The sequence below is a fragment of the Betta splendens genome, chromosome 17 (assembly GCF_900634795.4).
Source record: "Betta splendens chromosome 17, fBetSpl5.4, whole genome shotgun sequence".
NCBI lineage: Eukaryota > Metazoa > Chordata > Actinopteri > Anabantiformes > Osphronemidae > Betta > Betta splendens.
Genome location: NC_040897.2, coordinates 9198559 through 9225939, shown reverse-complemented (window position 1 = coordinate 9225939; position 27381 = coordinate 9198559). Strand labels below are relative to the sequence as shown.

General features: G+C 47.9%; 1 protein-coding gene across 4 annotated transcripts; it reads right to left on the bottom strand.

Annotated features, from left to right (window-relative positions):
* Nucleotides 1-26336, bottom strand: tnn (tenascin N). Of its 4 annotated transcripts, XR_008693063.1 has the most exons (20): nucleotides 25392-25538; nucleotides 21382-21567; nucleotides 21098-21298; nucleotides 20651-21025; nucleotides 18952-19085; nucleotides 18746-18875; nucleotides 17217-17399; nucleotides 17003-17092; nucleotides 12939-13202; nucleotides 11118-11381; nucleotides 10677-10940; nucleotides 10129-10392; nucleotides 9203-9333; nucleotides 8618-8756; nucleotides 8386-8537; nucleotides 8170-8266; nucleotides 7814-7978; nucleotides 7165-7328; nucleotides 5945-6137; nucleotides 1-123 (listed from the first exon to the last, which is right to left on the bottom strand). XR_008693063.1 is itself a non-coding variant. In XM_041068180.2 (19 exons), the coding sequence occupies exons 2-19, from the start codon at nucleotides 21563-21565 to the stop codon at nucleotides 5997-5999; spliced, it is 3342 nt and encodes a 1113-aa protein (XP_040924114.1). In that variant the 5' UTR covers nucleotides 21566-21567; nucleotides 26208-26336; the 3' UTR covers nucleotides 5509-5996. The 4 variants fall into 4 exon arrangements, 3 of the variants coding, with proteins under 3 accessions (XP_040924114.1, XP_055359800.1, XP_055359801.1); XM_041068180.2 differs by lacking the exons at nucleotides 1-123; nucleotides 25392-25538 and adding an exon at nucleotides 26208-26336 and having other exon boundaries at nucleotides 5509-6137; XM_055503825.1 differs by lacking the exon at nucleotides 1-123 and having other exon boundaries at nucleotides 5509-6137.
* Nucleotides 26337-27381: the final 1045 nt, after the last annotated feature.

The following is a 27381-nucleotide window of genomic DNA, read 5'->3' as shown; positions in this document are numbered from 1 at the left end:
TAAAATAAAGCATTCACCATTTGACGCATTTCATCCCTGAAGGACACAAAATGTGTTATTGCTGTTAAATACGTTTTATTTTCATTCATGAGCCTTCAGTCAAATCAAGATGCCAGATTTTTCCTGAGAAGAAAAGTACAATATAACTAATCACATGATCAGTGTATTTTCTATACTTCATTTAATATGTCTCCAGGTTTGTTTACACCACTAATGTTTGTAAACAGAGCAGGATTATAATTATAAACCTGATAACTTGTTGAATTTGTACGTTGAGCTCTTCCCGTGAACATACCTCAAAGTTATTTGGTAAAAAAAAATTATATTTCAAAGCAATTTAAAAAAAAAAAAAAACTTATTTAACATAAGATGTTCCTAAAATATTCGAGGGGAAGAGGAGCCCTGAAATAATCAAATGAGCTCGGCTGTGAGTGGATTGTGCCTGAAGGCTCGTTATATTTTTTAAGTGTGTGGCATCGCAAAGCCCAATTAAGCAGGAGCGTCTCAGCAGCACCATCATCTTTATGCATTAGCTTACACTGGCACTGAGTTGATCTTCTTGCTCAAGTGCTGCTGGGAAAACAGGCCCCCGCTCATTTCATTACCGCTCAGACAGACACATTCCCACGTGGAAATTGAGGTTTGTCTCTGCCGCTCCGGAGCCGCGCACGTTTGGCTTCATTCGAACGCCTGCCCTTCAAAATAAAACAGCATCATGACTAATCAGCGCCGCTGCCAAGACGTAACGTCACCGGCAGATCACGTGGCGCTTTGCTTCTATTTATTACCGCTCGTAGGTTTTTCCTGGTATTTCTTGGCCGGGACCAGTTTCACACCCCGTTAAACAACAAACTGGGGCTTGTACAGTACTTTTTATTATGCAAACAAGCTGTCACATAGTTTCCAGCGTTATCGTGGGTGTGCAACCTTCCATCCGAATGTCAAACTTTCCCTTGAAAACTACAAAAAGTACGAGGAGAGATTAAATCAGTTAAAGTGACTGAAACTGAAGCTGAGGTTGAAAGAAAAAGGTTAAAACCCATCACCGATCGCTTTAAAGTGCTCATGTAGAGTCCTTTTACTCTCACTACTTTGTCTTTATTCCATCAGTATAATTACGAGAACAAATGTGGGCTGATGGGGAAATTATAGTTTTCTGTTCCTATTAAACTGCTTCAATTATTCAGACATGAATGCTAATAATTCCTTAATTCATTCCGTCCCACTTGCCTCCCGGCTGCATCCAGTCCCCGTCCGACCCTCCGCTACCGCTCCCCGATATCACGTTTCAAATCCATCATTGCACAATAGTGTGGGTGCAATAAAACACACTTTACGCCCAAGTGACGGTGGCTTGATGGCTTAATTAGATCCCTTTTGTTTTTCCGAGAACACCCATTCGCTCCATTTCTGCCCGGCACCTGTTTGTGTGATACTGAACCTCGCTGGGTTTTCATCCTCTCACTTTGAACACATCATAGCTTATTTTTTTCGCGGCCTGTGTAAATCATCTGCGCGAGTCAAACGCCCCGTGTGTTCTGTCGGGACGCTGTGATCACAGCGCAGGTGGGAGGATTTGAACGGTGGATCTGCTGCTTTTCCATACGATAGCGGCACTTTTCTGATCCCATTACGCGTGATATTGTATATTTAGGACGTGTTGTTCGTTGTTCCGCTGTTAAAAAGGGCTGAATTGCTCTTTTCTCTTTAATGATGTGCCTGGCTGGCTTTTGCTGGTGGCTCTGCATGCATAATTTATCCTGACACATAGAGATGCGCTGATAACAGCCTGGAACATGGCAGGTAGAGAAATACAATATTTCCCTATATCTTTCAACGCACGCACATTTTCCCACTCAGAAGCTGTGATTAATGTCCACGTGGGATATTGAGAGGAGTGCACCGTCGGAAGGCATCATCAATGTCGACGTCAAGATTGTTCCTGTTCCATGTGGGCGTCCTTGACACTAACCGTCTGGAGGGACGTTCATCTTCGACGTTCCCCGCTCACATTCTTGGGAATATTCTGCCTAACAGCCGAGATGGTGAGTTTTGTACTTAACCCTGTCCGCGTTAACGAAGGACGAAAAACCAATACAAAGCTCACTGTAGCCCTCCGCACCAACAATCGGCATCGCAAGCCCCTGCTCTGGAGTTTCGCGAATAACCCCACGACCTCTATCCTTATCCACCTTCTAAAACCGACCGAGTTTCTGCTGGCCCTCTCTTTGCGCTCTCTCGGTGTTATTCGTCGTCTGAGTGGATTCAGTGTGGACAGGAGGCTTTTAACAAGCCCCCAATGCGATATTTTTGAACCCTTGTATAGAAAGATGTATCCTGTGTTGGCATATTGTGATTTTAGTATATTTATGTCGTATACCATGTAATAGTGTGTTATCGACACAATGCATCTGCTCGGTATGACATATGTGCTGAATGAGCTGGTGAGGTTTTACGACAGCTGCACCGTGAGGTAAGTACAACTTGTTTTCCTTGGAACTATACTCTGTTGCCTACCCTTTTCCTCGGCATTCTGGCACGACTTCGAACAAGCGGCCGTTGCGTTAAAATCGCGAACGCGGAGCGTTCGGTTCGATCCTTTTGCCAATTGAACGACAGAGGTTAGCGTGCGACGGGATTTCTCGGCGGGCCTGACTAGTTCTCCTGGTTGCTCGTCTCTCACGTCTGCACTCTACGTAAGCTCCCCCTCCCCTCTCACCTAATCGCCCTCGTCCTCTCAGGAATCCCTACTCCCCTCGAACCTCTCCTTCCTGTCATCTCCCTCATCTCCCCTTCTCCCTCCCCCGACCGCCTCCTGCTACATCATCTCCTCTTGCCAACGATTACCACTCCGGGTCGTCAGGCTGGGGTATATCACGCGGGCCTCTTCATTCCGTGGCTGCTGGGACCCGGGCGACGCAGCGGGGCAAAGGCTGTTGAAGAGCAGCGCCACGTGTGCCCGACATCCAGAACGCGATATTACGCTAACAACCGTGGCGAATTGAGGAGTAAGTCGACGAACACGTCCGGAGGCGGCGAAGGCAATCCAATTAATAAGAACATCTGCCTCCAGTGACGCTCGCGAAGATTATCATCACTGTTCCGATGGCCGTGGAGGAGCAGTCTTTGACACAACTAATCCGCTGGTCTTGAGGGACGATTCATCATTTACGACGTTCCCGCTCAGGCTTTTACTTTGGGAAATGTGTTCTGTGCCCTGGATCACGAGGCCTAAGTGTGAAGTGTTGTTGAGTATTAGCATACGTTAAACCTCAGATTTGTTTCCTGCGTTAAAGCCTGAGGACGAAAAAAAACAAAAAACAAAGCTGGTCATCTGTTTTAGCCACGATCGCACGCAACAATCGGCATCGCATTGAATCCGCTGCTTCTGGGGATGTTCGCCGTAAATAAGCCCACGATCATTATGTTCCACGCCGAATCCTAAAACCCTGGAGTCTTTGAACGAGACCTTGCGTGAGCTTTGCTGGAACTCTACGAGGGTTCGAGACGGGTTCAGCGTCTGAGCGTAGGAGTTCAAGAGTGGAAGAGGTTTTAAAGCCCAAAATGAATATTTGTGTGAAACCCTCTTAAGAAAAAGATAAGAAGTCTGTGTTGGTGTCGAATAGTGTGATGAATTGTTAGATATTATATCTCGTAACCAATGTATTATATTGTGTAGTATAATAGAAACAATGACATCTTAGCTCAGGCTTATGTACAGTATGTTTGTGAATGAGGCTGGATGCAGGTATTTACTGTACGCAGTGACCTGGGGTGAGTCAGAGGCACTTCTTTTTTGGCCACTTCTCTTTTTCCCTTCCTCTTTCTCTCCAACTCGCAATCACGCACACCCCTTTGAAAAAAGCGCCGCTCGTGCAGCGTGGAAAAGCACATCAGGTCGAAGCGAGGTCCGGACGCGCCGCCCGCTCGTCACGAAGAGATACGCACGATGACTACGTACCAAAGGTCTCGTCACAATTTCGAGGTACGACGTCCGGTTCTCTCCCACATGCGTCGGGGCCTTCGAGAGAGAGGGATGAGGATGCCAGAGAGAGAGAGAGTGAGAGGATGGCGAAGAAGGAGGAGGAGAGAGAGAGTAGAGGAGAGAGAGAAGTAAATGAGAGAAAGAGAGAAATGAGAGAGAGAGAGAGGAAGAGAGAGGAAAGCAAGATGTGGAGAGAGAGGAGAGAGAGGAGAACGCAGAGAGGTAGGCGATCTGCTCGAGATCATGTCTATCTCTCTGATATTTATCCGCTCATCGATTCTCGCGTCTCGTATCTATCTCCTCTATCTCCCTCTCTCTCTCTCTCTCTCTCTCTCTCTCTCTCTGTTTATCCGTCCACTGAGCAAACCACTTGCTCCGCCATCAAGCGGCAGGCAGCAGGAGCCTCCAACGCCTCCTTGAGTTGAACGAATAGCGGGTTTTCATCTGCCCTTTGCATCGGGAATGACACTCAGAACGGACAACATCTCTGGCTTCACTTCTGTTTGTCTCTTTCCGTTTGCTGTGAGACGACGCCTCCTGTCCAGACGGCCGGAGACATGGGACCGTCTACACTTTATGAGATACAGTGTTGGGAAATTGTTAGGAGACCAGACTGCAAACAGTCATCAGTTCCTGCAAACGCGGTTGCTCAACTCAGCGTGATGAAACTTTTGCAGCGATGCAGTTTTAAGCGCAGGGAGTCGACAGAGAAGAGCATCGGCTAATTATAGCAGACATCGATCAAGTCTTATCGCTATGAGATGTTTTTGAAATAGACTCATCCAAGTTTCAGATCAGACAAGAACTGGGAGTCTAAAGGAAAGCCAAAAACGTATTAACCTGGGTCAGCTCGTTGTGTGTAAATAATGCAGATTAGTTTTATGAGGACAGTTTGAATAAAGGCCTGTTGTTGGTCATTTTCCACTTTTTGATAGAAAAGCAGAACTCTGCACTTATAAAAACTTATTATAAAAACTTTCAGTGTTCTTGGTGAGAAAAAATCCTCACAGTCCATTTTCTTTGAGTAAAGATGCTTCAGACCGGCCTTCAGACCTGACGCGATGCCTTCACTGCCAGTACGGACACAAGGAACTCAAGCACAGGCGGTAGCAGGTGCGGTAGCAGAACCTGAGCGTTCTTATAACACATACATTAATCTGTGTCCATGTTTGCATTTCACTGAACGCCTCAGTCACTTAACCACTAGAATATAATTAGCAACAATTATGTTACTATATAAAATCGCTGACTTCCCAGCTAACGATCTCGTTTCTGACCTTGAGGATCAACTGAAATTAAACTTTATGGTGGTTTAGTGAATGCAAAATGTCTGAGGAGCAGAAATGACGTGGCCGCATATCATTTGTGGCAGAGCAGATGAAAGGTTGACTGACGTGCTCCGTCCTTGACACATAAACCAGCGGAGTTTCGTACGTAGCAGTGTAATTAAGTAATAAAGTCAAAGTCAAAGCAGCATTAATAACCACGGTCAGACCTCCACATTAAAAACAAGACTGTGGTCGTTAGCTTCGTGAGATCCGAGCTTTATTGTTCTTGACATTCGTTATGGGCTCGTCGCACTGATTGATACGCGCCGCCCGTGTCGCGTGAATGTAAAGCGGCCGCTTCACACAGCCGCCCGTCGGGTTCCTCTGGCTCGGCCCGCTCATAACGTGACGTGAGGCCCGGCGGCAGCTCGGTGGGACACAGCCGACTTCATAACCCATAAACTAAGTCATGTCTACATCGTGGTCCAAGTCAGTATTGTTACAGTTTTTCAGGTTTTCTACCAGTTTTCTACCAGAATTACTGAATTAAAATAACAGGTTAATATTCAACTTCACATTGGCCGTCTTTAGATCCCACTAAACCTTGGGTACTCCTGGTAAACCCATAATAAGTTACTGTTGAGTACGGCGTGAGCTTCTCTCTACATGATGTCTAAGCTGAGACACTTACAGGTTTGCGGACCAGTCGCACAAACCGCACACTGACGCCTCCGGACCCCCCGCTAGTCGCGGAGGCCGCCGCTCCTCCCTCTGGCCGCCGCCCACCTCCTCTTCCTGCCGGACGCGGCGCCGACGGGCCGGATCTTCATTTCGGTGAAGTCAAGCGACGTCAAGTGGCCCTTCCACGGCTCCCAGTTCACGCCCTGGCGGGACGGAGCACACGCGAGTAAACAGCAGCCGCCGGATTCGTTCCGCGCCGCCGCAAACCTGTGTCGACTGTTATTGCGTTTCGCCGGCAAACATTGCAATATTATGGATGAAATCTCCACGAGAAATCCCGCCGCATTTCCTTCCATATCAGTCTCCCTTAGACATAATAACTGTTGTTGCTGCCCTATCAGCCTGGTAAAAAACATTTAGGGTTTGGAGCTGCTGTGAGAAATGTGTTTTCTTATCACTGCTGATGGATTCAGGCCATTTCTGCCGCACCTCAACGATCCAAAACAACGCGAAGTGGGCCGTGGTAAACTTGTCTTTGATTACAGAATGACTGATCTGGTTTATAAAAGGATCCAGAATAACAATGCAACACGCAATTCATTGTGGTCGTTATCTGCGTTTGTTGGTTTGTTGTGTATCATCAGATGTAAATCCTAATATTAGAGACAAGGCGACGTCTACGACTACGAACAACAGAACTGTGTTGCTTTTTATTTGTTAGCAGAGACGCAGATGGAGGAGGAACAGAAATAACTTCAGCAGCTTTATAACCGACTCCTGCAATAAGTGACCAACAACGCTCAATGGAAATTTCATTTTCTTTACAGTCCAAATGCCAAACACTGGGAACTAAAGGCTCTGGGAAACTCATCCCTCATCATCATTATTAAGAAGAGAATGAAAAAGGCAGTGCCACTGTGATTATGTCAGTTTAAATAGTCGACTTATAGTAGACTTATAGTGTTGCGTGTCTTAAAGTAAAACTGTCATTGCCACCTATTGGTATAAAGACACACTACAGGTTCACTGCTGGGTTCAGAGACTTTTATACATATCTAATAATAAATAATGAACTTTAACCTAAAGCTACTGTGCCAGTTTCTAGTTAAAGCCATGTTAGCTAATGCATGTGTTGTGTCTGTGGCCATTTCGGGCATTTTGGGGGTTAATGAGTTACTCAAGGACCCTTCAGGATGCCCCCCCCCCCCACACACACACACACACACTCACCAGGCTGTGTCTGTTGTCGCCCCACTTCCCGTTGAGGTTGGCCAGGTGGCAGTTCTTGTACCACCAGGCGCCGCGGTGGGTCAGGGCGCAGTTCCCCAGCGCGATGTCGTTGTCCGAGTCGATGGTGGTCCAGGGCCGGCCCTGGTGGTAGGTCATGGCGTCACCTGGCGTCATCGGGCGTGAACGAGTGATTAAAACCAGCAGCGAGAGACGTCTACAGAACAAACTGCATTCGGGTTTCAGCTGCTTTTCTTCAGCGCGCGTCACATTTAGCTGCTTCTGAATTCCCTTCGCTTCCATCTCCTCCCTGTGGGAGGAAATTTAATAAACCCCCCCCCAAAATAGACAGCTACAGAACGAGGGTGCATGTTGTTTCAGCCCGCTGCGGCGTGCGTAGAAACAGCAGCCCACTCGCTGCGCGTCTGTATCTGTCTGGCTTCAAAGCGCACTAGAATCCTGCCTCGTTCTCCTCCGCACGGCTGCTGCCGGTACCCGACTCAAAGCCTGTTTCCTGAAACAAACACCCCGGCTGCAGGAGGGTGGGTGTGAAGGCGCGTATTCCCATGCCCGCGTGACGCCCCTGCTTCCGTTACCCATTCTCTCTAAAGCCAGGAGAAGTTCGGTCCAGTTTGGACGGCGCCTACTGTACCTGCCGTCCCCCTGTATTTGCCGATGGTGAGCTTGAACTTCTGCTTGACCGGCGCGATCTTGAAGTCGTCGTAGACGGCGTACGCCCTCTCTGAGCCCAGGCCCAGGTCGAACCTCAGCTCGTACTGAGTGGGAGTGCTGGTGAGGTCGTATATCTTGCCCAGACCTGAGGGAACAGACAGAGAGAAAGCACAGACTCCGTTACTGTCCGTAACACTATACATCTACAGTACTTTTGATGCAGTTCGATCAAAGATCAACGGATCAATGGGGAAAGGGTTGAGTTTCGCGTTTGGAATTGAGGGTTTGAATCCCATATTCAGTGTATTCGTCTGTGGAAAACCGTGGAGTGCTCACCAATCCAGAACTCATCCGTCATGTCCCCAAAGCCCTCGATGTACTGTCTCCAGCGTTTCATGAAGTCCAGCTTGCCACTGGTGCGGCGCTGGAGCATCTGAGACACGAGAGCACACGCTTTACACAAAGGTTTGCATTTGACCAGGTTTAAAGGCAAACTCGGATACAATTAACATCACTGACAGCATAGGTGCACTGTGTAATGATAGGTCATACCAGCCAGCCGCCTCCGTCAGTGTCCATGTCGCAGTAAACCTCAATGGGTCGGGAGCGATTATTGTTGATGTAGATTGTGTAAATGCCACTCTTCTTGTTTCCGTTCTTTAGAATCTGAATGCAGTCCATGGGGAAGGGGTTCAGGAGGCCAGCTGGCACCGATGGGGAGAGAGAGAGAGACTCATTTATGTTCTTATAGATGAACAGTGAGTGAAGAGGTGTGTGAGCAGACCTGTTTTAAAGATGCTCTCCACCATCTTGCTCCTCTTGTTGCCTCTGTAGGCGATGATGGTCACAATGTACCTGGTTCCCATCTCCAGTCCAGAAATGGAGAAGGTCCTATCGGTGGCTCCAATCTGCTTTTCAACAGTCTGACCACAAAAAAAAAAAAAAACAGATTCCATGCAATTAATTGTGTTCGATAAGGTAAAATGAGTTTGAAGTGTCTGTGTTGTCGCAGTTTAGATTAATGGCGTTTCTGTCCACAAGAGGTCAGTGTTGAACAGAGTTTATGTGGAGCCTCAGGCTGCTCCAAACAGTGAAGAAGCTGTTTTCTAGCAGAGTCTGTGGTTTATTGAAGGCAACGACAGACCATACAAAGCATGATTTACAGTCTTTCCTATCTGAAGAAACTCAAACCTGAGGCTTTCAATTTAATATTGAATGCAATAAGCTTTAACGCTGTATTAATGTTGTCAGCCCAGTTTAGCATCTTAATCGGTTCTCTGGTTGAATCCGACACCGAACCGTGAACCCTGTCTGTATTGTTGTGATGATGTGATGGGTTCCTGTGTGTCGGAGCGTGCGTTGTTGGTACCTCCATGCTGCCAGCTTCGTCTCTGTACGTCAGGATGTAGCCCTCGATATCGGCCAGAGGAGGAGTCCAGTTCAGGACAGCAGACTCCAGGGTCACGTCTGCAGCCTTCAGGTCCTTGGGCGCATCAATGTCTGTATATGAGGGGATTGCTGGCCATTAAAATGAATACGTATATTAACATAGCTAAAAAAAGAACATATAGTTGTCTGTTACTGAGGGATTCAACGGGTTTCTGGTCAATTACTTCCAACAGGGGAGAGTAAAGGGTAGCACCTTTAATGGAACCGGTGGAGATATCAGTTGACAGCAACGCTGCTCAGAAGCTCTGTGAAAGTGTGTTATGTTGTTCTGAGCCCGTCTCAGTGACACGTTAATGAGGCTCTCCACCACGTCCAATAAAGTCACACATGTAACAACACAAGTGTGTAACGTGTCCCAGGTGACTCCTTTTGACACAGCAGCTCGGCTCTTTGAACCCCGGCGGCTACCGTGATTTACCGCCGGACAAGTTTACAATCCGAAGCCGGGCCGTTTACTGCCCAATCAAAGAAGACCCAGCTGCCGGGCCGTTTCACAGATCGCCTGCTGAACACAAAGAGGGCCTTGTTTCGCCGCGCGCCCCCGCTGCTCGGTTACGAGGCGAACCTGACCCGGCCCGGCCCGGCCAGCGGTACCGTAGGTGTTTGACTCCTTCCTGCTAATTCACAAGTGGATTGAAACAAATACAATCAGAATGTTCCAAGGGGCAATCGTTTATATTCTAATTGATGTGTGATAGGTGAGTAACTAGTTCTAGGCAGTACTGTTAATGGCAGTACTGCTAATGTCATCCACGTTGAGCTTGTGAACGGAATATTGTTTTTTTGTTTTTTTTTTGGAGCGAGCACAGTACCAGGTGGATGTTTCTTAGATGCTTTTGAATTAACCTGTCTCAGCATCTGTTGAGATCTTCCTGCTGACTTTGTTCCCCTTGACCGCCCACAGGTACACAGTGTAGGGGACCCCAGGCCTCAGGTCAGCCACACTGTACGACGTGCTTTCGGGCCCGACTGGGACTTCCCCACTAGAGCCCTCTGAGAAGCTGTAGGTTATGACGTAGCCATCAACCTGCGCCTGGACCGGATCCCACGTGAGGCCGAAGCTGGTCTCTGTTACATCTTGGGCTAAGAGGTTAGCAGGAGCATCCAGCTCTAGAAGAAGATGTTAGTGGATGTAATTATACTCATGCAAACTGCAGGACACACTAATGCAAATAAATATCTCAAGCATTATTAGTAACATGATGTTGGACAAATAAAAGAACTGTCGTATCGTCTAGTGGTTGCTGGGGCCCACTTCCAGCATTTCTGCAGATCTCAACAGGTCAGATAATGAACGAATGAATAGATGCTTCTCAAAACCTGCCTCACATGAGGAACCATCACACTCCTGCTTTTCCCTAAACACTATCAACCACTCCTAAACTGGAGGACACCTGTCTCGGCTCGCGTCGAGCTCTTCCTGCTGACTTTGCTCCCTTTGATTGCCCAGATGTGGACAGTGTAGAGGACCCCCGGCCTCAGGCCAGTCAGGTCGTAAGAGGCCCTCTGGGGCCCCACTTGGATCTCGCCACTTGAGGCCTCTGAGGAGCTGTAGGTTAAGATGTAGCCGTCAGTTTCTGCCTGCACTGGATCCCAAGACACGGTGAAACTGGACTCCGTTTCATCTCGGGCTAAGAGGTTAGCGGGGGCATCCAGGTCTGGAGGAAGATGTTAGCGGAGATCAGGAAAGTACTAATACTACAACTGCACAATTTAATTATACTAATATACATTTTATGATGCTGAGCCTTGGAAAAGTTTGCTTCCTTTCAGGTCTGATCGTAGCTCATCAGGTCATTAAATGCTTTGGATTTCATCAGTTATAGATCTGACACCTGTCTCAGCTTGTGTTGAGCTCTTCCTGCTGGATTTGTCCCCCTTGACGGCCCAGACGTAGACAGTGTAGAGGACCCCAGGCCTCAAGCCAGTCAGCTTATAAGAAGAAGCATCAGACCCAACCGGGAGTTCCTCGCTTGAGCCCTCAGCGGAGCTGTAGGTGAGGACGTATCCGTCAATTTCTGCAAGGGTTTTATCCCAGGTCACCCTGAAGCTGGTCTCTGATTCATCTTGGGCCAAGACGTTAGTAGGGGCGTCCAGCTCTGCGTGAGGAGTTAGTTCTGGGTTAGTTCAACTAGTAAAGCACAAAACTACATCCAGTGCCCACATACAGTAACTAGACTAAACACTCCTCGCACAAGTTTGCTAGAAGTTAGAAAAGTGATGTCAAACTTGGTAGAGTTGACCTCAATTTTTTGGTCTTTTATTGTGGCGGGACAACTTTAGCAGTAGTGGGTATTGTTCAGAATTGTTGCTCATATTGCATTTATTTATTTAATCAAAACTATCCAAAAATGTTGAGATCTACAACCCAAACTTGACATCATGTCACTACAGAAGAACTATATTAATCAACAACATGCAAAGTGTCAAAAACGATTAGAACAGTGTTATTTCGTGTATCTATCTCATTTTTCAGAGGCGTAAGTTTTCTGTCAGCAGCTGTAGATGTGGCAGGCTTCATTAGATATTATGGGCTTCACGTTTGTGCACCGTTTGGAGAGCTGTCACACAATCTGACGCCTCGGCTGCACCGTCTCTTTACAATACGCTGTTTACGCCGATCTGAATAACAGATGTTCTTGCTCCATGTCGAAGCTTAAAGACATCAGCAATGCAACAGTGCTTACATCACCGGCTCGCAAAGCGAGTTTCAAGCCACTTCAGATATTTGTCTCCTGCTGTTTGATGTATGAGTGCAGTTAGTGCAGCTAACATGTCTGCTGGCCTCATCAAACGGCGTCAGGCGAAGTCTGAAATGTGAATCTGGATAAACACTGTATATAAATAGAAAAGTAGATGGAAAACATAAGGTATATTAAGCAAAAGTGTAACATTTGATTTGTGTTGTTGATGCCGGTATTCGGTAGATAAACCAGTTCAAATGTCTCTGAAGGTTTCAGTTGCTGTGTCCGTTCAACATTTAAAAGCAGTTAAATGTCAGTTTTTCCCCCGCCGCCTTTATTCAGAACGTCAACAGCTGCTAACGTTCACAAGAGCAACAACAAGAGGAGGCAGGAAACGACGAAGCAGCTGACCCCTGCTGACCAAGCAACGCCGGCACCGACTGAACCTCCAGGACGTTCAGCCTCGGGCCCAACGAAACCGCCTTTAAACGAGGCATCCCATTTAATTATAGCACACCGAAAAAGGCTTTTCAACAGCAAAGGCTTCTGCCTCTGGCAATTAAAAAAACGCTAGGGTGTCAAATGTCATCACTGATGGTTTTTAATTCTCTCCATTATTAAAAGACAGGAAGATTGGGCAGAGAGCTGTAATAGAAAAGATCAAAAGGAAATGATTGACGTATTGCACAAAGGGGATATTTGAGGTAAAAGTGTCTCACGCACAGGATCTTAGGAAAAAGAGACACTGAACACTCTTCCTTTTGTTCACAGGCGGTGAAGATAAAAGACCAGAAGTACGCTGCCTGGGATTATTGAGGCATCAGAGCATCACAGGTCATTTGCTGACGTAAAAAAGATGAGTAAGTCGTTCTTACCTCCATAGTGTACATGAACTGGAGAAGCGTCTACAGTGGAGAAACGGTACTGGACGTGCAAAGTTCAAATGCGTCACGAACACAGTTTGCATTTTACCTGTTTCTGCTTCCGTTGAGCTCTTCCTGCTGACTCTATCGCCCCTGAAAGCCCAGATGTAGACGGTGTAGACGACTCCGGGCCTCAAGCCGATCAGCTTGTGCGAGCTGCTGTCGCGTCCCACGGGGATCTCTGAGCTGGAGCCCTCGGCGGAGCTGTAGCTCAACATGTAGCCCTCTATGTCTGCCTTGACTCTGTCCCACGAAACAGTGGCGGTGTCCTCCGTCACCTTAGTGGTGACGAGGTTGGTTGGAGCATCCACGTCTGAAGGGGAGGAAGGAGACGGTAACAACCAGAAAACAAGATGGTGGACAGAAATAATTCATCTTCATTTCATGATGTTAAAATAACGTAACAATGTGCAATAATGGATGGAGTTCATTTGGGTTTGATATCAGCATTGGAGAACGGAATCAAAGACAGAATTAGCAACAGAGTAAACAGTGGTCTGCAACAATCTGACAAGAGGGAAGCATAAAGCATTCAGATGAAATGTCGTTGACGTTGTTCAATATAACATTTATGCAATAATGTGATCCAGAGTTTCGTTTCACAGACACTAAAGATGACAAATGAACCTAAGAGGAATTTGTACTTTGGCTCAGAAGAAGAGTTCTGCAAAGCTCTTCAAGAAGAGATCACAGGCACGCACGCAACGCGCCCGGGGTCCCGTCCGCAGACGAGGACACAGGAACCGAGCCCAGCGCCGCTTCTCACTGGGCTTTTTCCACAGGAGGAGTGAGCGGCGCGGACGGGGGCGTCCGGGCGTCCGAACCCCGATGAGAGCGCGGCAGGTCGTCAAACAAAGACGGAGGCGGAGACAGAAAATAAACGGGGGAGAGACTCGGAGGAAGTGGGGGGATGTGAAAGCAATCATCATTTAGGATCATTCCTCCGCGGTCGAGGTCAGGCCCGTGTCAGCGTCATGCAAACTGATTGATGACGCGTTCAGGGGAGGGAAGGGACCGTACTGTACGCCGAGCCCCCCCTTCGTCTCTCCACTCTTTTCCTGCTGTCGCTTCTCTGTCCTTGTGGCCGCGCTGCCTGACAGAGTGCCACGAGCCGAAGCACAGAAGGAATTTATAACAGCTCCCAATTAATATTTAGTGTTTCCTTCAAGGCCAAAACACGGGGCAGCTCAGCGCCTTCAGTGGCGGACGAGGGGGGGGGGGGGTGATGCAGTGCAGCGCCTTTATGTAACATCTATCTAAATGCTCATACATATTTAAAGCGTTTCATTATGGTTATAATGTAACTGCTTCATACCAGCCATGAAACAGATGGAAAAACCTGAGAAAAGAAGCTACAGACTCACGGACCACCACAGATTGTGAGTGGGTTTGTTTATGATTGGCAGCAACTGGAACGAGGCTTTAACACCGACTTGATGTAATCTTGTTAGTTCTGGTGACGAAAAATCTGATTTTAAATACTACATAATGTAATTATATTATACGACAGATATATCTGAAATATCTGGAAATGTGTGTATGTTATTACTTTTTACTGCAGTTCGTCACAGGGGTGAACCTACATTTTCATCATATCATGATTTTTTATTTGTTCCGCGTAACGGAAAGTGACACCAGGAGAACAGATGTCTTCTCAATTTAATAAAAACTATATTAAACAGAAGGGGTTTTGACAGATTGAGAGTTTTTTTAATAACTGCAGACGTCTCCTCTGATCAGTCAGTGGCCATTGATGGGACGGGCACATAAAAACCCGGGGACCTCGCTCTCCTGCTTCTTGGTTCAACCCCAGACAAAGCAGATCCGCTCTTTTTCGCTCCCACAGGCCGTTCAGCCGTTGACCCCGCCGTTAAAACGCTCCACAGTTATTAGATACGTGTTTTTTTCCAATCGGCTGTTTCGTGCGGCCGCGTTTCGCTGTGAAGTCGCCGTCTGTGATGGATTAAGTCACTCCCGGCGTTCCGGCCCACTGGCGGCGGCTACCGGCCTGTAGGACGCGGGCCGTGGCTCAGGCCATTTGGGAAACGGCTCATCCATTATGGGCGGCGTGTTCCGCGGAGGCGCCGACCACAAGGTGCACGGGAAGCGGCCGTCGCTCCTCGCTCACAGTCTCCACGGCCTCAGCGCTCAGTGGAAGCAAGTTTCAAGTTCTCACTACAATGTATTTGTATTCTTTTCATGCATGCTACTGTAACATACACGAATACCGTATAATAGATTTACATGCACCCAACACAACACATTCGGCGATCCGTCGGCCTCGCTTACATAGTTTCTCCTCCATCCTTCTAACTTTCCATTTCCCGGCATCTAGCGCTGTCTCCAAAGATGATGATGGACAAGTCTGAGCAGACGGGGGAGTCCCGCTGGGCCACAGGAGGTGTTGCAGTGTGTCCAGATACTGTAGCACAAAGCCCCGACTTTCATTGTCTGCAGCAGAGCCAGGCCCATATGCTTCTGGTTACATACAGCACCCAGAAGAGACTTCATTGAATCTGAATTAGCGGCAGCAGCCGTGGTATGTTGTCTTTGCATTTCTTGTAATCTTCGCTCAGGTCGCTGACTATGAAACATCTGCTCCACATCCAGGATCCCTTTGATTCTGGTATGTACTTACAGTTTAGCTCCCATTCGGCCGACGCTCGCCGCGTCGAGCTCCGCCGGCTCTCACCCCGACTCTTAACCCCGCAGACAGCGCTTTCAAGTCGTGATCTCCTTACAGCGATGGTATCGCGCCGGGCGTTCAAAGAAAGACGTGTAAACACACAGAGATCAGAAGGAAGCCAGTCGAACGGCAGTCCCTCTGGTGGAAACTAATTCCATATCTCGCATCCAAGCTTCCGATACAGGTCCTGTGTGCTGTTTATCTGTAGCAGCCGTTGTCATCTTGCACAAACACCGGAGGCTACAGCAAATACATCTCTACACATGCTAATTATTATAATATTTGGTGGATGGCGGCTCACACTGAATTTGAATTCCTATCTTAGAGAAATATTTCCTCCTTTGTAATCAGAGCACAGGATTAAGCAAAATATAATTAAAAACACTGGAGAGAGAAAGAGACATGACTAATCAGTGTGTAGTTATTGGACTATTTTCATGTTTCTATCCATTTGCTGTTTTTTTTTTTTATCTCTCACTGTCCATAACCTGCGATACAATAGACGACTGTGCTGAGCCCCAGCGTGCACGTTCTCCAGCACATGCTCGCTGGAAAGACTATCCTCCTCAATCACCTCGCAGCCTTTTTGTGCTTCACCTGGAATGAGAGACTGTGGCTGCTGGACTAGAGACAAGCCACTGTCTGCCTGGTGCATATTAGCAATCTCACACACACATGCGCGCAATTACTGCATGAGGACGTGGACGAAGGGCGCGCTGGATGGGATGACAGGGGCTCTTGAATACCCGGCCGGCTTCAGAAGGAGAGAGGTGAGTCCTGAAAATACCAATCTAACACTGATGGGAGGAAAAAAAAGCAATTGGTTCAATTGGCCGCCGGTGGGTCTGAAGAATAAGAAGAGCCATCGAGCAGGAGACTGCTTCACAGCAGACAGTGAAGGTTATGAAGGGAAGAAAGGAGCGGAAATGAGAGACAGAGAAGTGGAAAACAACAATGCATAAATAGGAAAAGCAGCAGGAGGCCGCGACGGGCCCTCGCTCGTAACTTTGACCGTCTATGCTGAAACTGAAAGATAAACTGCGTGTGATTCACTGAAACCCGACTTCGCCAGACGACAGACCTTCTAACCTCAACCGGCGGAGAGCATCTTGGAGTGGTTACGCCGTCCGTATCGCATGTGTCCGTTCTCACCGCGTCCGCGTTACGAGGCTGTAAATTGCAGCCCTCCATCATTACCACGCTGTTATCATTGGCTGCGTGTGGACGCTAATACCCGGCCGTCACCTGCTGTGTGGGGAAGTTTATGGGACTTTCCTATTAGATTCTAACCACTGGTGGCTCATCACAAGTTAAGAGTGTGAAACTCACTGTTTGCTCAACGTGGTCCATTTCCACTAGTGGCTGACGCATCATTTAAGGTGATCTCTACTGTATATTGTATGAGTCATAGTCACACAAACACTGACCTGTGGCACCCTTGACAGAGGAAGGCTTTCCCTCACTGCTTCCTTTGATGGCCTGCACTGAGATCAGGTACTCGGTCCCCGGATACAGACCTGCAAAAGCACACTTGAATGAATGAATGAATGAATGAATGAATGATGATTGATTTTTGAGCATTTGTGACCCTGTCCAGTTCTGCCAGACCCTCAGATCTGCTCCGCGCGCGCTTTGACTCACCCACAATGGTGTATTTGGTGCGCGCCTCCTGGCTCCTCTGCACGCTCAGCTCCTCCTCCTGCCCCGCCGGGTCGGTGTGTCGGAGCCGGAAGTGATCCACCTCGGCTAATGGGTTCTTCCAGTCCACCTGAATCGTGACGTCCGTCTGGCCGAGCACTTGGATATCGTCGACAGCTGAGACATCTGGGAAGGACAGTAAGGTCAAAGTGGGTGTAGAGACTGGTAATAACAAGCGCCTGCCCTGCTCTGCCTCCACATGTCCTACATGTGAGCTACGTGATTACTGTAGTTCCTGCTACCCCTAAGATGTGACCTTCACCAGGAGGAGGCCCAGCAGGAATTTTCCTTTTGGCCTGTAAAAAAAAAATCCCAATAAAACATGACATTATCTTATTTGTGTGTTGGGTTATTAAACTATTAAACTAAGTGTTTAGGTTGTTTTCTTTATAGTCATTATAGTAAATACATCCAGAATCAAGACTTCAGGTTTTGTTTACTGTCCGGGTTTGCAACATATGGTGGAAGGAAACTGAGGAATGCGAAGCATCAAAACAAACCCAGTGGTACCAAATGAAAGGGGTTCAGTCGTTTTTAAATGCCGTCTATTGTGTTTTTATAAGTAAAAAAAACCCCGACAAACATTCATTTAAATTCCCTTTTGAAGCAGATCATCTTTGAAGTTGAAAACTATGCGACCAGCGAAATGTCTGCCTCATGCTGCGCGCCCATCACGCGACCAGAAGCCAGATGCTGGCGTGTTTTCTCGTGCCCGTGCGGGGACCGGCTTCTCCGCGGCGGACCGGGCCGACCGCACACTCCGGCGCTCGCTCTCTCTCTCTCTCTCTCTCTCTCTCTCTCTCTCTCTCTCTCTCTCTCTCTCTCCGGAGCTGTCTGTCTTCCCATCACTCCCACCAGCCCTGTCTAATAATCGCTGTCTCCCGCTACATCTGTGAGTGGATCCCGCCATTAAACACGTCGATGGAGCCGTCTCCTTGTAATTACCTCTAAATTAAACGGCCAACAAACCAGCACTTAATGAAACACTCGCTAATGACAGACTTCTTGCCTTGCATTTGCATAAAAATCACATTAGGTAGATTTACTGTAAGTAAAGCGTCTCACGCAAATACAGCCTGTTCTGTGCGATGACTGTGTTTCCCCATTGGAGGCCTGAGGAGCCAGTGCTCAGTGTAGTGGTGACCCCTCACATCAGATTTGTTCACGCTCTCGTCACGTGCCGGCTTCTTCGCTCTAATCTTGCCCCCTAATCTGCCGCGCCTCCTTCTGCTAAACATTTAAGAGCGTGACGTCCAAGTGCTTTCATACCTCATCACGCATGCACTTAGCTCTGACCTCAAATGGGCCAATTCAACCCACAGTAGCTCCAGATAAATCCCCCAGATCTGCAGCCCGTACCTGCCATATGAGCTCCTAATGGGTCACACGTGCCCCTGCTCTAAGCTGCAGACACTTGAAGGCAACGTGCTGAGTGTTCAGACCCACTCCACTCCTCCAGGCGTCTCACCAACCTGTAGTGGCTTCGATCTGGTCTGCTTCACTTTGGATTTCTTTGACGACGGCGTGCACATCGACGATGTAGGTCACCCCAGGGGTCAGGCCTGTGATGAGGTAGGAAGTCTCTGTGTTGGGAATCCGTACCTGGACACAGAGAGTGCAGACAAAGACCTTGAAACTGCTCTAAAACTGGAGGCACCTTTGTTTTATTTAGTTTTACCTGCGCTCGGCCGCTGGCGTCACCTTTGCTATGATAAGAGAGAACGTAATACTCCGCCCCACGAACGGACTCCCACTCCACCAGGAGAGAGGTGTCCGTCACCTGGACCAGCCTGAGTCCCTGAGGCCCGGAGACTGTGAGAGTCAGGCAGAGAAAGGAAATACTTCAATAAATGCACAATTCACAGCTTTAACTTTCTTTGCATCCTCAAACAACCTGCTTCATTCACCCAGTCTCCACTTGCATAGTTGCATTGTCTGTGGACCTCATGGTAAAGGTTCCAGTGATCCGCCACCAAAGACAGACCTTCTATCTGCTTGATTAGTCACGGGCTAATGATGAAGAGGCCAGAGCTGCTTGTGCAGCTGCTCGGCAGGTGCAGGCAGTAAACATTCGTGCCACAGCTTCTTCAAGCCCCTTAAGTTGATGTCGTGAAGTCGGAATGAGAATTCACCTGCACCTCGAGGGCTTTTTGAGATTAAACGTGACGCGGCACATCGCGTACCTGTCTGTCCTGCACGCTACATGTTAGTGAACCCAGACCAGCGCACACTCAGCTGAGGCTTCCTGCCAAACCTGGGATGGAAATAAATGGAAAAGCTAATGTTTTTCGGTGGTTACACCATCGAAGGCCAACGTGTGGGTGACGAAAAAATATTCTAAGGGGGCGAATAAAAATATGCATTATACACCGTTAGTACAGAGGGGTACAAAAATAAAACAGCAGCCAGGAGAGAGAAGACAGCGAGTCAGCAGCGCTGGGGACTCCACAAACAACAGGAACCGTGTGGTACAACAGAGGTGGTGTAGGTGATGCCACACTGTACAAACACACATGAGCATATTTCAACGCGGTGAGGACATCTGCTATTACTTTGGCAGGAGGGAGACTCATCATATACAGTAGGGTACATATACTTTTCCATCCTCCGCTGTTTAATATTCATGTGTTCATCAAATGTACACCAGTACTCAAATAATATGGAACTGCTGCTGCTCACAGCTCCTAAAAAGCTGTCTGAAGCTGTGATTCAGGACCTTCTCTTGGTGGGTCCACAGTGAAACGTTAAAAGCCACCTGCTTCGAAGGCCCGTGTGCTGCCCTCTGGGTCAAAGGCAGAAAAACATGTCACCGTGCACAGACAGATGGTTTTATAAAACGCTGACTATGTGAAAGCTTCTTCTGCAGCCCAGAGGAAAAGTACAATTATCTGCCGTTTAGCCACAAGTAAATCTTTAGACGTGTGAGTGAATGAAACTGTCTGTGCTTGGCTGATGCTGCAATAGAAGCTAGATGAGCAGGAAAAATACTGTTAGTATCATAAGTATATACCAGAAACACGGGTTGGTTGTGGTTAAGAAGAAAAGCTGTAATATTTTTACCCCGGTCATAAAAGGTTTCACTAAATTAGCCAGGAAAGATATTTGTAAGAAGGTCAACTGTGCTGTGGAGGGAACTGTGATATTTCTAATGGGCCCCCAGCCGACGGCAGCATCTGTTTCCTCCACGAGGAGGCAAGTAATAGTCACGTTTTAATGTCAGCACGGCCGAAGAGGTGGCTGTGTAAAAAGGTTAAGTGTGGCTCTTGAGTCTCAGGATAAACACAAATCAGCACGAACGCGAGCTTGGGCCGCGAAGAAGTGCTTTTTGCTGCGTCCCGGGCAAATAACCCCCCCCCCCCCCCCCCCCCCCACTGCACCTGAGGAGCAGTCCTCGCCGTGGAAGCCCTCCTCGCAGACGCAGCGGCCGTCCACGCAGCGGCCGTTGCCCGCGCAGTCGCCGGGGCACCTCCGGACGCCGCAGTCCTCGCCGCCGAACTGCGGGAAGCACACGCACCTCCCGTCCACGCACAGGCCCTTGTCGCTGCAGTCGCCCGGACACGCCGCCCGGCCGCAGTCGTCGCCCGCGAAGCCCTCGTGGCACACGCAGCGGCCGTCCACGCAGCGCCCGTTGTCGTTGCAGAAGTCCGGGCAGGAGGCCTCGGAGCAGTCGGGGCCCTCCCAGCCCGGGTCGCACAGGCAGCTGCAGGAGTCGTGCTGGTAGCTGCCGTGACCGCCGCAGCCCGTGTCCAGGCCTGGGGGACGCGCGGACAGGCGTTAGTTTGGGGGCGTGGCCGCGGGTGGAGGGCGTCGTGCTCGCAGCTCACCTGCGGCGGCGCCTCTGCCGCAGCACCCTTGAGCACACTGGGTCTTCAGGTAGTTGACCTCCTCCTCCAGCCCGTTGATCCTGTACAACAGGGACTTGAAGCTTTCCGACTCCTCGCAGTCGCACTTGGGCGTTTGCAGCCTGATGTTGTGTCTGAAGGTGATGTCGTTCTCCCCGTTGGCGGTGGTCTCCGTCTGCAGACCTACAAGACAGGACCCAGCTTTGACAAGGCGCTGTCATGGATACAGACCATTACCGTGCGGTAGCTATCATTGTGTCTTTGACCTGCTTCATCCTGGCGCTCCACTTTGCAGCTGGAGCTCCCCGGGACGTCGATTTTATACACGTGGCTGAAGGTGACCCCCTGCGGAGGGGCGGAGGGGTCTCGGTTATCGGCTGAGCCGAGGTTGAAGGCGGCGCAGAGCAGGGTCAGCAGGCCCAGGGCCCTCAGCGGGAGTCTGGTGGTCATGGCTAGAGGAGAAGGTGAGAGCAGATGGTTGCTACTTTCACATCGTCTCCCATCGTGCAACTCTTCAAAATGAAAAGCATCCAACTCACTCTTGATGGTGTCATTTACAAGCGGGACTCTCTCTAGTCTATGAGACGAGTCAAACCAAGATCAAATGAATGTTCCATGTGTTTCAAGTGTGTGTTTTAGTGATTGCGTGCCTGGTTGGGTGTCTGCATCACAGCTACTGAAACTATAGATGTTTACTGTCATGGTTGAGAGTCTCCAGGGCTGAAGGGGTCACATTTTAACATCACTGTCAAAGTTTTATAGTCACCTGAGGACAGAAATACTGCCTGGACAACATATATGTTACATACAACGGACATACTTCTGTGTGTGTGTGTGTGTGTGTGTGTGTGTGTGTGTGTGTGTGTGTGTGTGTGTGTGTGTGTGTGTGTGTGTCTCACTCTCATCACATGCGTTTGTTCTAAGCCATAAATGACCAGTCAGCCGAAACAGAAACTAGCCTTGCGGTGATGTCACTGTGTCTAAAGCCAGTGATGTCATGTGAACCCAAATCCCTGCAGCAGGCTCCTTAGGAAGCCAAATTATATGCTTTCAGAATAGCACGTCTGTTTTAACTTTCAGGAGGTCTGCTGGACTTTGGGCTGAATTTCACTTTCTGGTGTAAAAGTTTAAACAGTGGTGAGGCAACCTTTTGGTTTCAATGTGCTGAGCACGTGTGGCCTGTGGAAACACAAAGCCTTTAATACAGCGAGCGGAGCCGCTTCACAACTGGAAGACGTCACCGCATCATACAGTAGTAATGGAGATGCTTCAATACATTTACATTTAAAACCTTTATGTTGGTGATGACACGTGATTAACCCCAGTCATGTACTGCACAGATAGAACCCACGAGGAAACCATTATTGCATTAACCAAAATCCTGAGTATCGAGTCCCACAGTTCTTTAGCTCAAGTGGTTTTTAGATAGGAAAATAGCCACTGGCCACAGAATCTGTACTCTGTTGAAAAGGGTTTACGTGTTTGCTGTATTTCGAAACAATCAGAAATTTATTTACTATGACCTGTTAGACTCAACTCAATACCCTTGTTTGGCTCTGTCTGATTGCTGGTGGTCAAAAGCCTGAGGTTGGAGACTGGTGCTTTAAAAGGAAACCCAAGCCATGACATCATTTGGAAATTTTATACTTGACCCTATGCCGTGGCCAGAGCTCCCACTTTATACACGGCCAAGACTTCTGGAGGATTCAACCAGGAGAGATGAGGTAAAAGAGACGTCAAGACAAGGAAGATGAATGGAAATGAGGAAAGCGGAGACGAAAGAAACAAAAAAAAGAAGAGGGAGCGAGATGGTGCGAGTGAGAGGGAGTGAATGGGTGTGAGAGAGGAGCACGTGTACAGTAAATCAGCGACAGGACGGCACTTAGTCCTCATGGCAGCTTCCCATAAGCATGTGGCATGGCAACGAGCACTGGCACAAGTCTAACAAGCATGTTTACAGCTCCCTAAAGCAGTTACACGACCTGTTCCTTGTTTCTTTTGGAGAAAACGGGACCGTGATTCTCCAAACACAGAAGCCACAGACTGGGGGAACTGGTGAGACGAACGAATGGACTGGTTAGAGGGAAGTGGGACAGTGTTGGTGGCCTACTGCATGTGGGAAGGAGGATGTGTGGAACAATGACAGAAAAAGACCAATGAATGAATGGGGCTGGATGATAATACGTGTTTATATTGAACTTTTAAATGCACACGCTTCCATTACGATTTGACCACTTAATGGATAGATGGTTGGCTGGAGGTAACTCATTAATCCATTGGACGTGGAATATAAATGTGCTGAGCCCTGGTTTGGCAGTTGTGTTGAGTGAATTCATATTCATAATAAAATAAACCACCGTAATGGCGGACGTCTTTCACTCCCTATGATGTTTGGTGATTCTGAGATGACAGAAGCGTGAGGCTGCATTACATGTGTAGGTGTCAGTTACATGTCTGTGTATTTGATCGGAGAAAAAAACCTATGATTTATATCCATGCAACGATAATTATGCCTGGAAATGTCCTTATGCTTTCAGAGGTTGGGAATCTGCGAAGGGACTGAAAGAAAAAGGTGAAGGGAGGAGAAGAAAGACCACGAGTCAAAGAAAGAAAATAAGTGAAAGAGGGGAGGAAGAGAAGAAGTCGGTGCGTGTTTGGCCTCTCGCCTCTGGAGAGCCATTAAACCTCAGACAAAAGCCAACTGTTTCCCTGGGTTGCGACTCAGGACGCGTCTCGTGGGACCAAACCAACAAGGCTGAAGATGAGACGAAGAGTTGGTTGAAATATGGACGCTCGCTTCGCTCGCCCTCGCAGCAGCTCGCAGACAGAGGGCGGGAGGCGAAAGGGATAAAACCAGGCTGAAAGCAATTACGGTCTGAGAGCGCGGCTCGTATCTTCATGACTCCGTCTGCCTCGCGGACCGCAGGGAGCCTCGATGAGGGCCCGGTTTCACGGGGACCGATCGGATGGAAACCTCCCCTCGCCAACAGGAAGGAGAATGAATGGAGCGGGCCCGCGTTCGAGGCGGACAGAACTTTTAGAAGTAACTCAAATGTGTTTTCAGTGGCGTTCCTGTGACCGGGGGTCATTTTCAATCAGTGGGGGGAAAAAAGACTGGAGCGCCTGAGCTGTAAAAGCAGTCACGTTATGCAATCTGATCACTTTTTATAAGCCTCCCACTCAGGGTTGGGGGGGTCTCTCTCTCTCTCTCTCTCTCTCTCTCTCTCTCTCTCTCTCTCTCTCTCTCTCTCTCTCTCTCTCTCTCTCTCTCTCTCTCTCTCTCTCTCTCTCTCTCTCTCTCTCTCTCTCTCTCTCTCTCTCTCTCTCATTTTGCATGGCTCAGGGCCCACATCTGTAGCTCATTTTGCGAGGGCTTCTGTGTATTCCCACAGCCAGCACGATAACATTAAAGGTAAATCTAGCAGATTGACAGCCCAGTGAGAATATATATCACTCCAGCATGTACTCATTATAATTATTTATGTTATTATTGCAGAAAAAGTGTCACGGGTGTTTGTTGAAAGGCAATATGTAATTATGGGCAATTCAAAGTGGATATTAACTGGCTATGCAAATCATAAATAAACCTCAACACTACTGACTGTGTCAGATGTGATAATGGAAAAATAATAATTTTCATTAATATAATATTTTCTAAGCATATTGATTTCAGTACATATTATTATACCCTTAACTTATATCGTATATCTCGCTCATATACTGTATTTATTCCAAGAGACAAATAACTATGCACACTCGGCATAAGTCTGTTAGATATGTTCATTTACTATGAGACCACATTAGACATTAATATTATTTATCCCATTTATTACAAGAATTATACAAAGTGCTGCCATGCAAACCCAGGCAAACCAAGAGGTGAACGTCAGGACCTGAGGGATCCTGTCTCTCTCTCAGCATCTGAATATACAGCACTGTGTGTGGGAGAAAGGAGCATGGAGACAGAGGAGAAGTGCAGGAGAGAAAGATACAGGGCAAACAGAAGCCTTGGAAGAGGACGAAAAGCTGATCAGCACATGAATGACGTCATTGGGAGTGTAAAAAAGGAAGCAAACTAAAAGGATGGGGAGCAGAAATAAACACGACGGCAAGAGAATCTAAGACTCATCACGGTTTATTGTCTAGATAATTACAGCTCATGTAATTCAGCTTAGTTAAAGCTGCTACTGAGTGCTTATTTTGAATAGCATTACCCACAGATCACATTTAAAGAGACAAAACTTTAGCTCAAAGTCAGAATTAAAAGTTGCCTTACCCTTTCTTCACTGTCTGCTCCTCTACGCTCTCTCTCTCTCTGAACGACTGAGCCTCTCCCTCTGCCACCTGTTGACAGGCCACTGATTCAAAGACCTCTCCGCTGCCAGTGACTTCTGGTCTCTCCCTCCCTCCTCAATTGTTAAAATCTCTGCTAAGTGCCTATCAGCCAATGGCCAGTTGCTCTGGGAGTGTCTGCTCCCATCTTCTCTTATGGGGGGGGGGGGGGGCAATGAGTCGCATTTCCTCTAACCTAAACACTCCGTCTTCATCTCAACACCGGTTTCCCAATTTAATAACAGCTTGTATTTCGTTCTGTGCATGTTTGGACACAGGAGCAAAAGGTGAAATGAATCTCTTTAGCGGGAGGGTCCCAAGCACAGCAGCCACGCAGAAAGGGGCTCCGGATGAAAGAAGCCGATGGGACCCAGTTTTAAAAAGGGATTTGACCGCGTTCAAAGTCAAAACTTTTGGGATGATTTAAAGAAAAAGACAGAAAGGACAAATGTGGATTTAAATGAGGACACGGCAGTGGCATACAGATTGTGTTTGGGAAGCTCCAGAGGCTTTTCCTGGAATAAACCCACGTGTGAAGCCTCATTTATGGACTATTGTCTGTCAGGGCTCTAGAGTGAGGGACCCAAACGCACTGGACTTAGAAGGAACCAGGTTTATTTAACCTAACCCAAAAACAGCAGGCAAAATGTGAATCCAACAGGCAGTCGTCAAGATCAAGAGGTACAGGCGGGTACAGGCAGGGACAAGGCAAAACGCAGTCAGAAACCAGCACAAGTCAAAAAAGCATGGACTTACTTACCGGCTGCTTGACAAAAACTAACTGGCAGAGAACAAAAGACGTGCAGGTGCGTAAATGCAGGGAGGTGATTGCAAATGTGACACCACTGGGAGACTGACACAAAGCAAAGCAGGCAAAAGACAAATCACAGAACAGAAACCGGAAACACTACCAAAATAAAACAGGAAATGAACACGGAAAACCAAAAAATAACGCAGGAACAGTCCAGGTTCATGACATTTACTGCTGGCCTTGAGTTGTAAATTATGCAATCAGATACAACATAAGCGGTAGCATCGACCACCCTGATCACAACCCCAAAGACCCCCAGGTGCCAAGGTTGCCAATGGTTTAAGCGGCTCACGGCAGCTGCTTGTCTCTAAATATATAAGGAAAGTTGGGAATGTCTGTGGGAACATGGAGGACAGTGGGATTGGAGTGAAACTGGAGCCGGGGGCAGGTGTGGGTGTTTGTGCAGAACAAATGGTGCATAGTTTCTGGTGCTGTGATTTAATTTCATTTATTCCATCACTTTTAAGGGCAAACGGAGCCAGTGTAACATATATCTATGATTCCACCTTTTACAGCTTTAACATACAAACATACAGGGGGCTGGTGAAAGGCTGATCTACTCGCTTCCCGGACCGGTAGGCAAATAATGTTGAGTTCAAGTGTAGTTCAGGAGACTGAGGTTTCAGGCAGTGGGTCTGAATCAGAGTCAAGGCTGCTTCAGTGCAGCCATGAAATATGTGGCTCATCAAATGCGCTTGTGTCTTTTAGTGTTTATCGATGTTTTAATAATGACGATGTGGGTTTTTTTTGTTGTGTATAAAATTTGGGAAAAAAGGCAAAAACACAGTGACTGTTTTGTTTTGAGCCAAAGAACAGTCATTTTGAAGAGATAATATCTTTTATTTATACGGAGCGTTTCTTTTTAAAGTTCACAGTCTTTTTAATGAGTCGACGTTTCCTCTGGAAGCTCCGACCTCGGAAACATCAGTGCACCTCGTGTTCTGCGCGAAACGAGGACGCGTTCAATTACCCAGAGACGAGAGATTAATTATGTTTCTCTTGTGCGCAGACGCACAGCAAACACAGCGCGGCCGTCGTCACCTTTTGTCACAGAGGAGCTTAAAATCACCTCGCACGACAGCTTTTTACAGACGCGAGTCAGGAAGAAATGGAAGAAAGATGC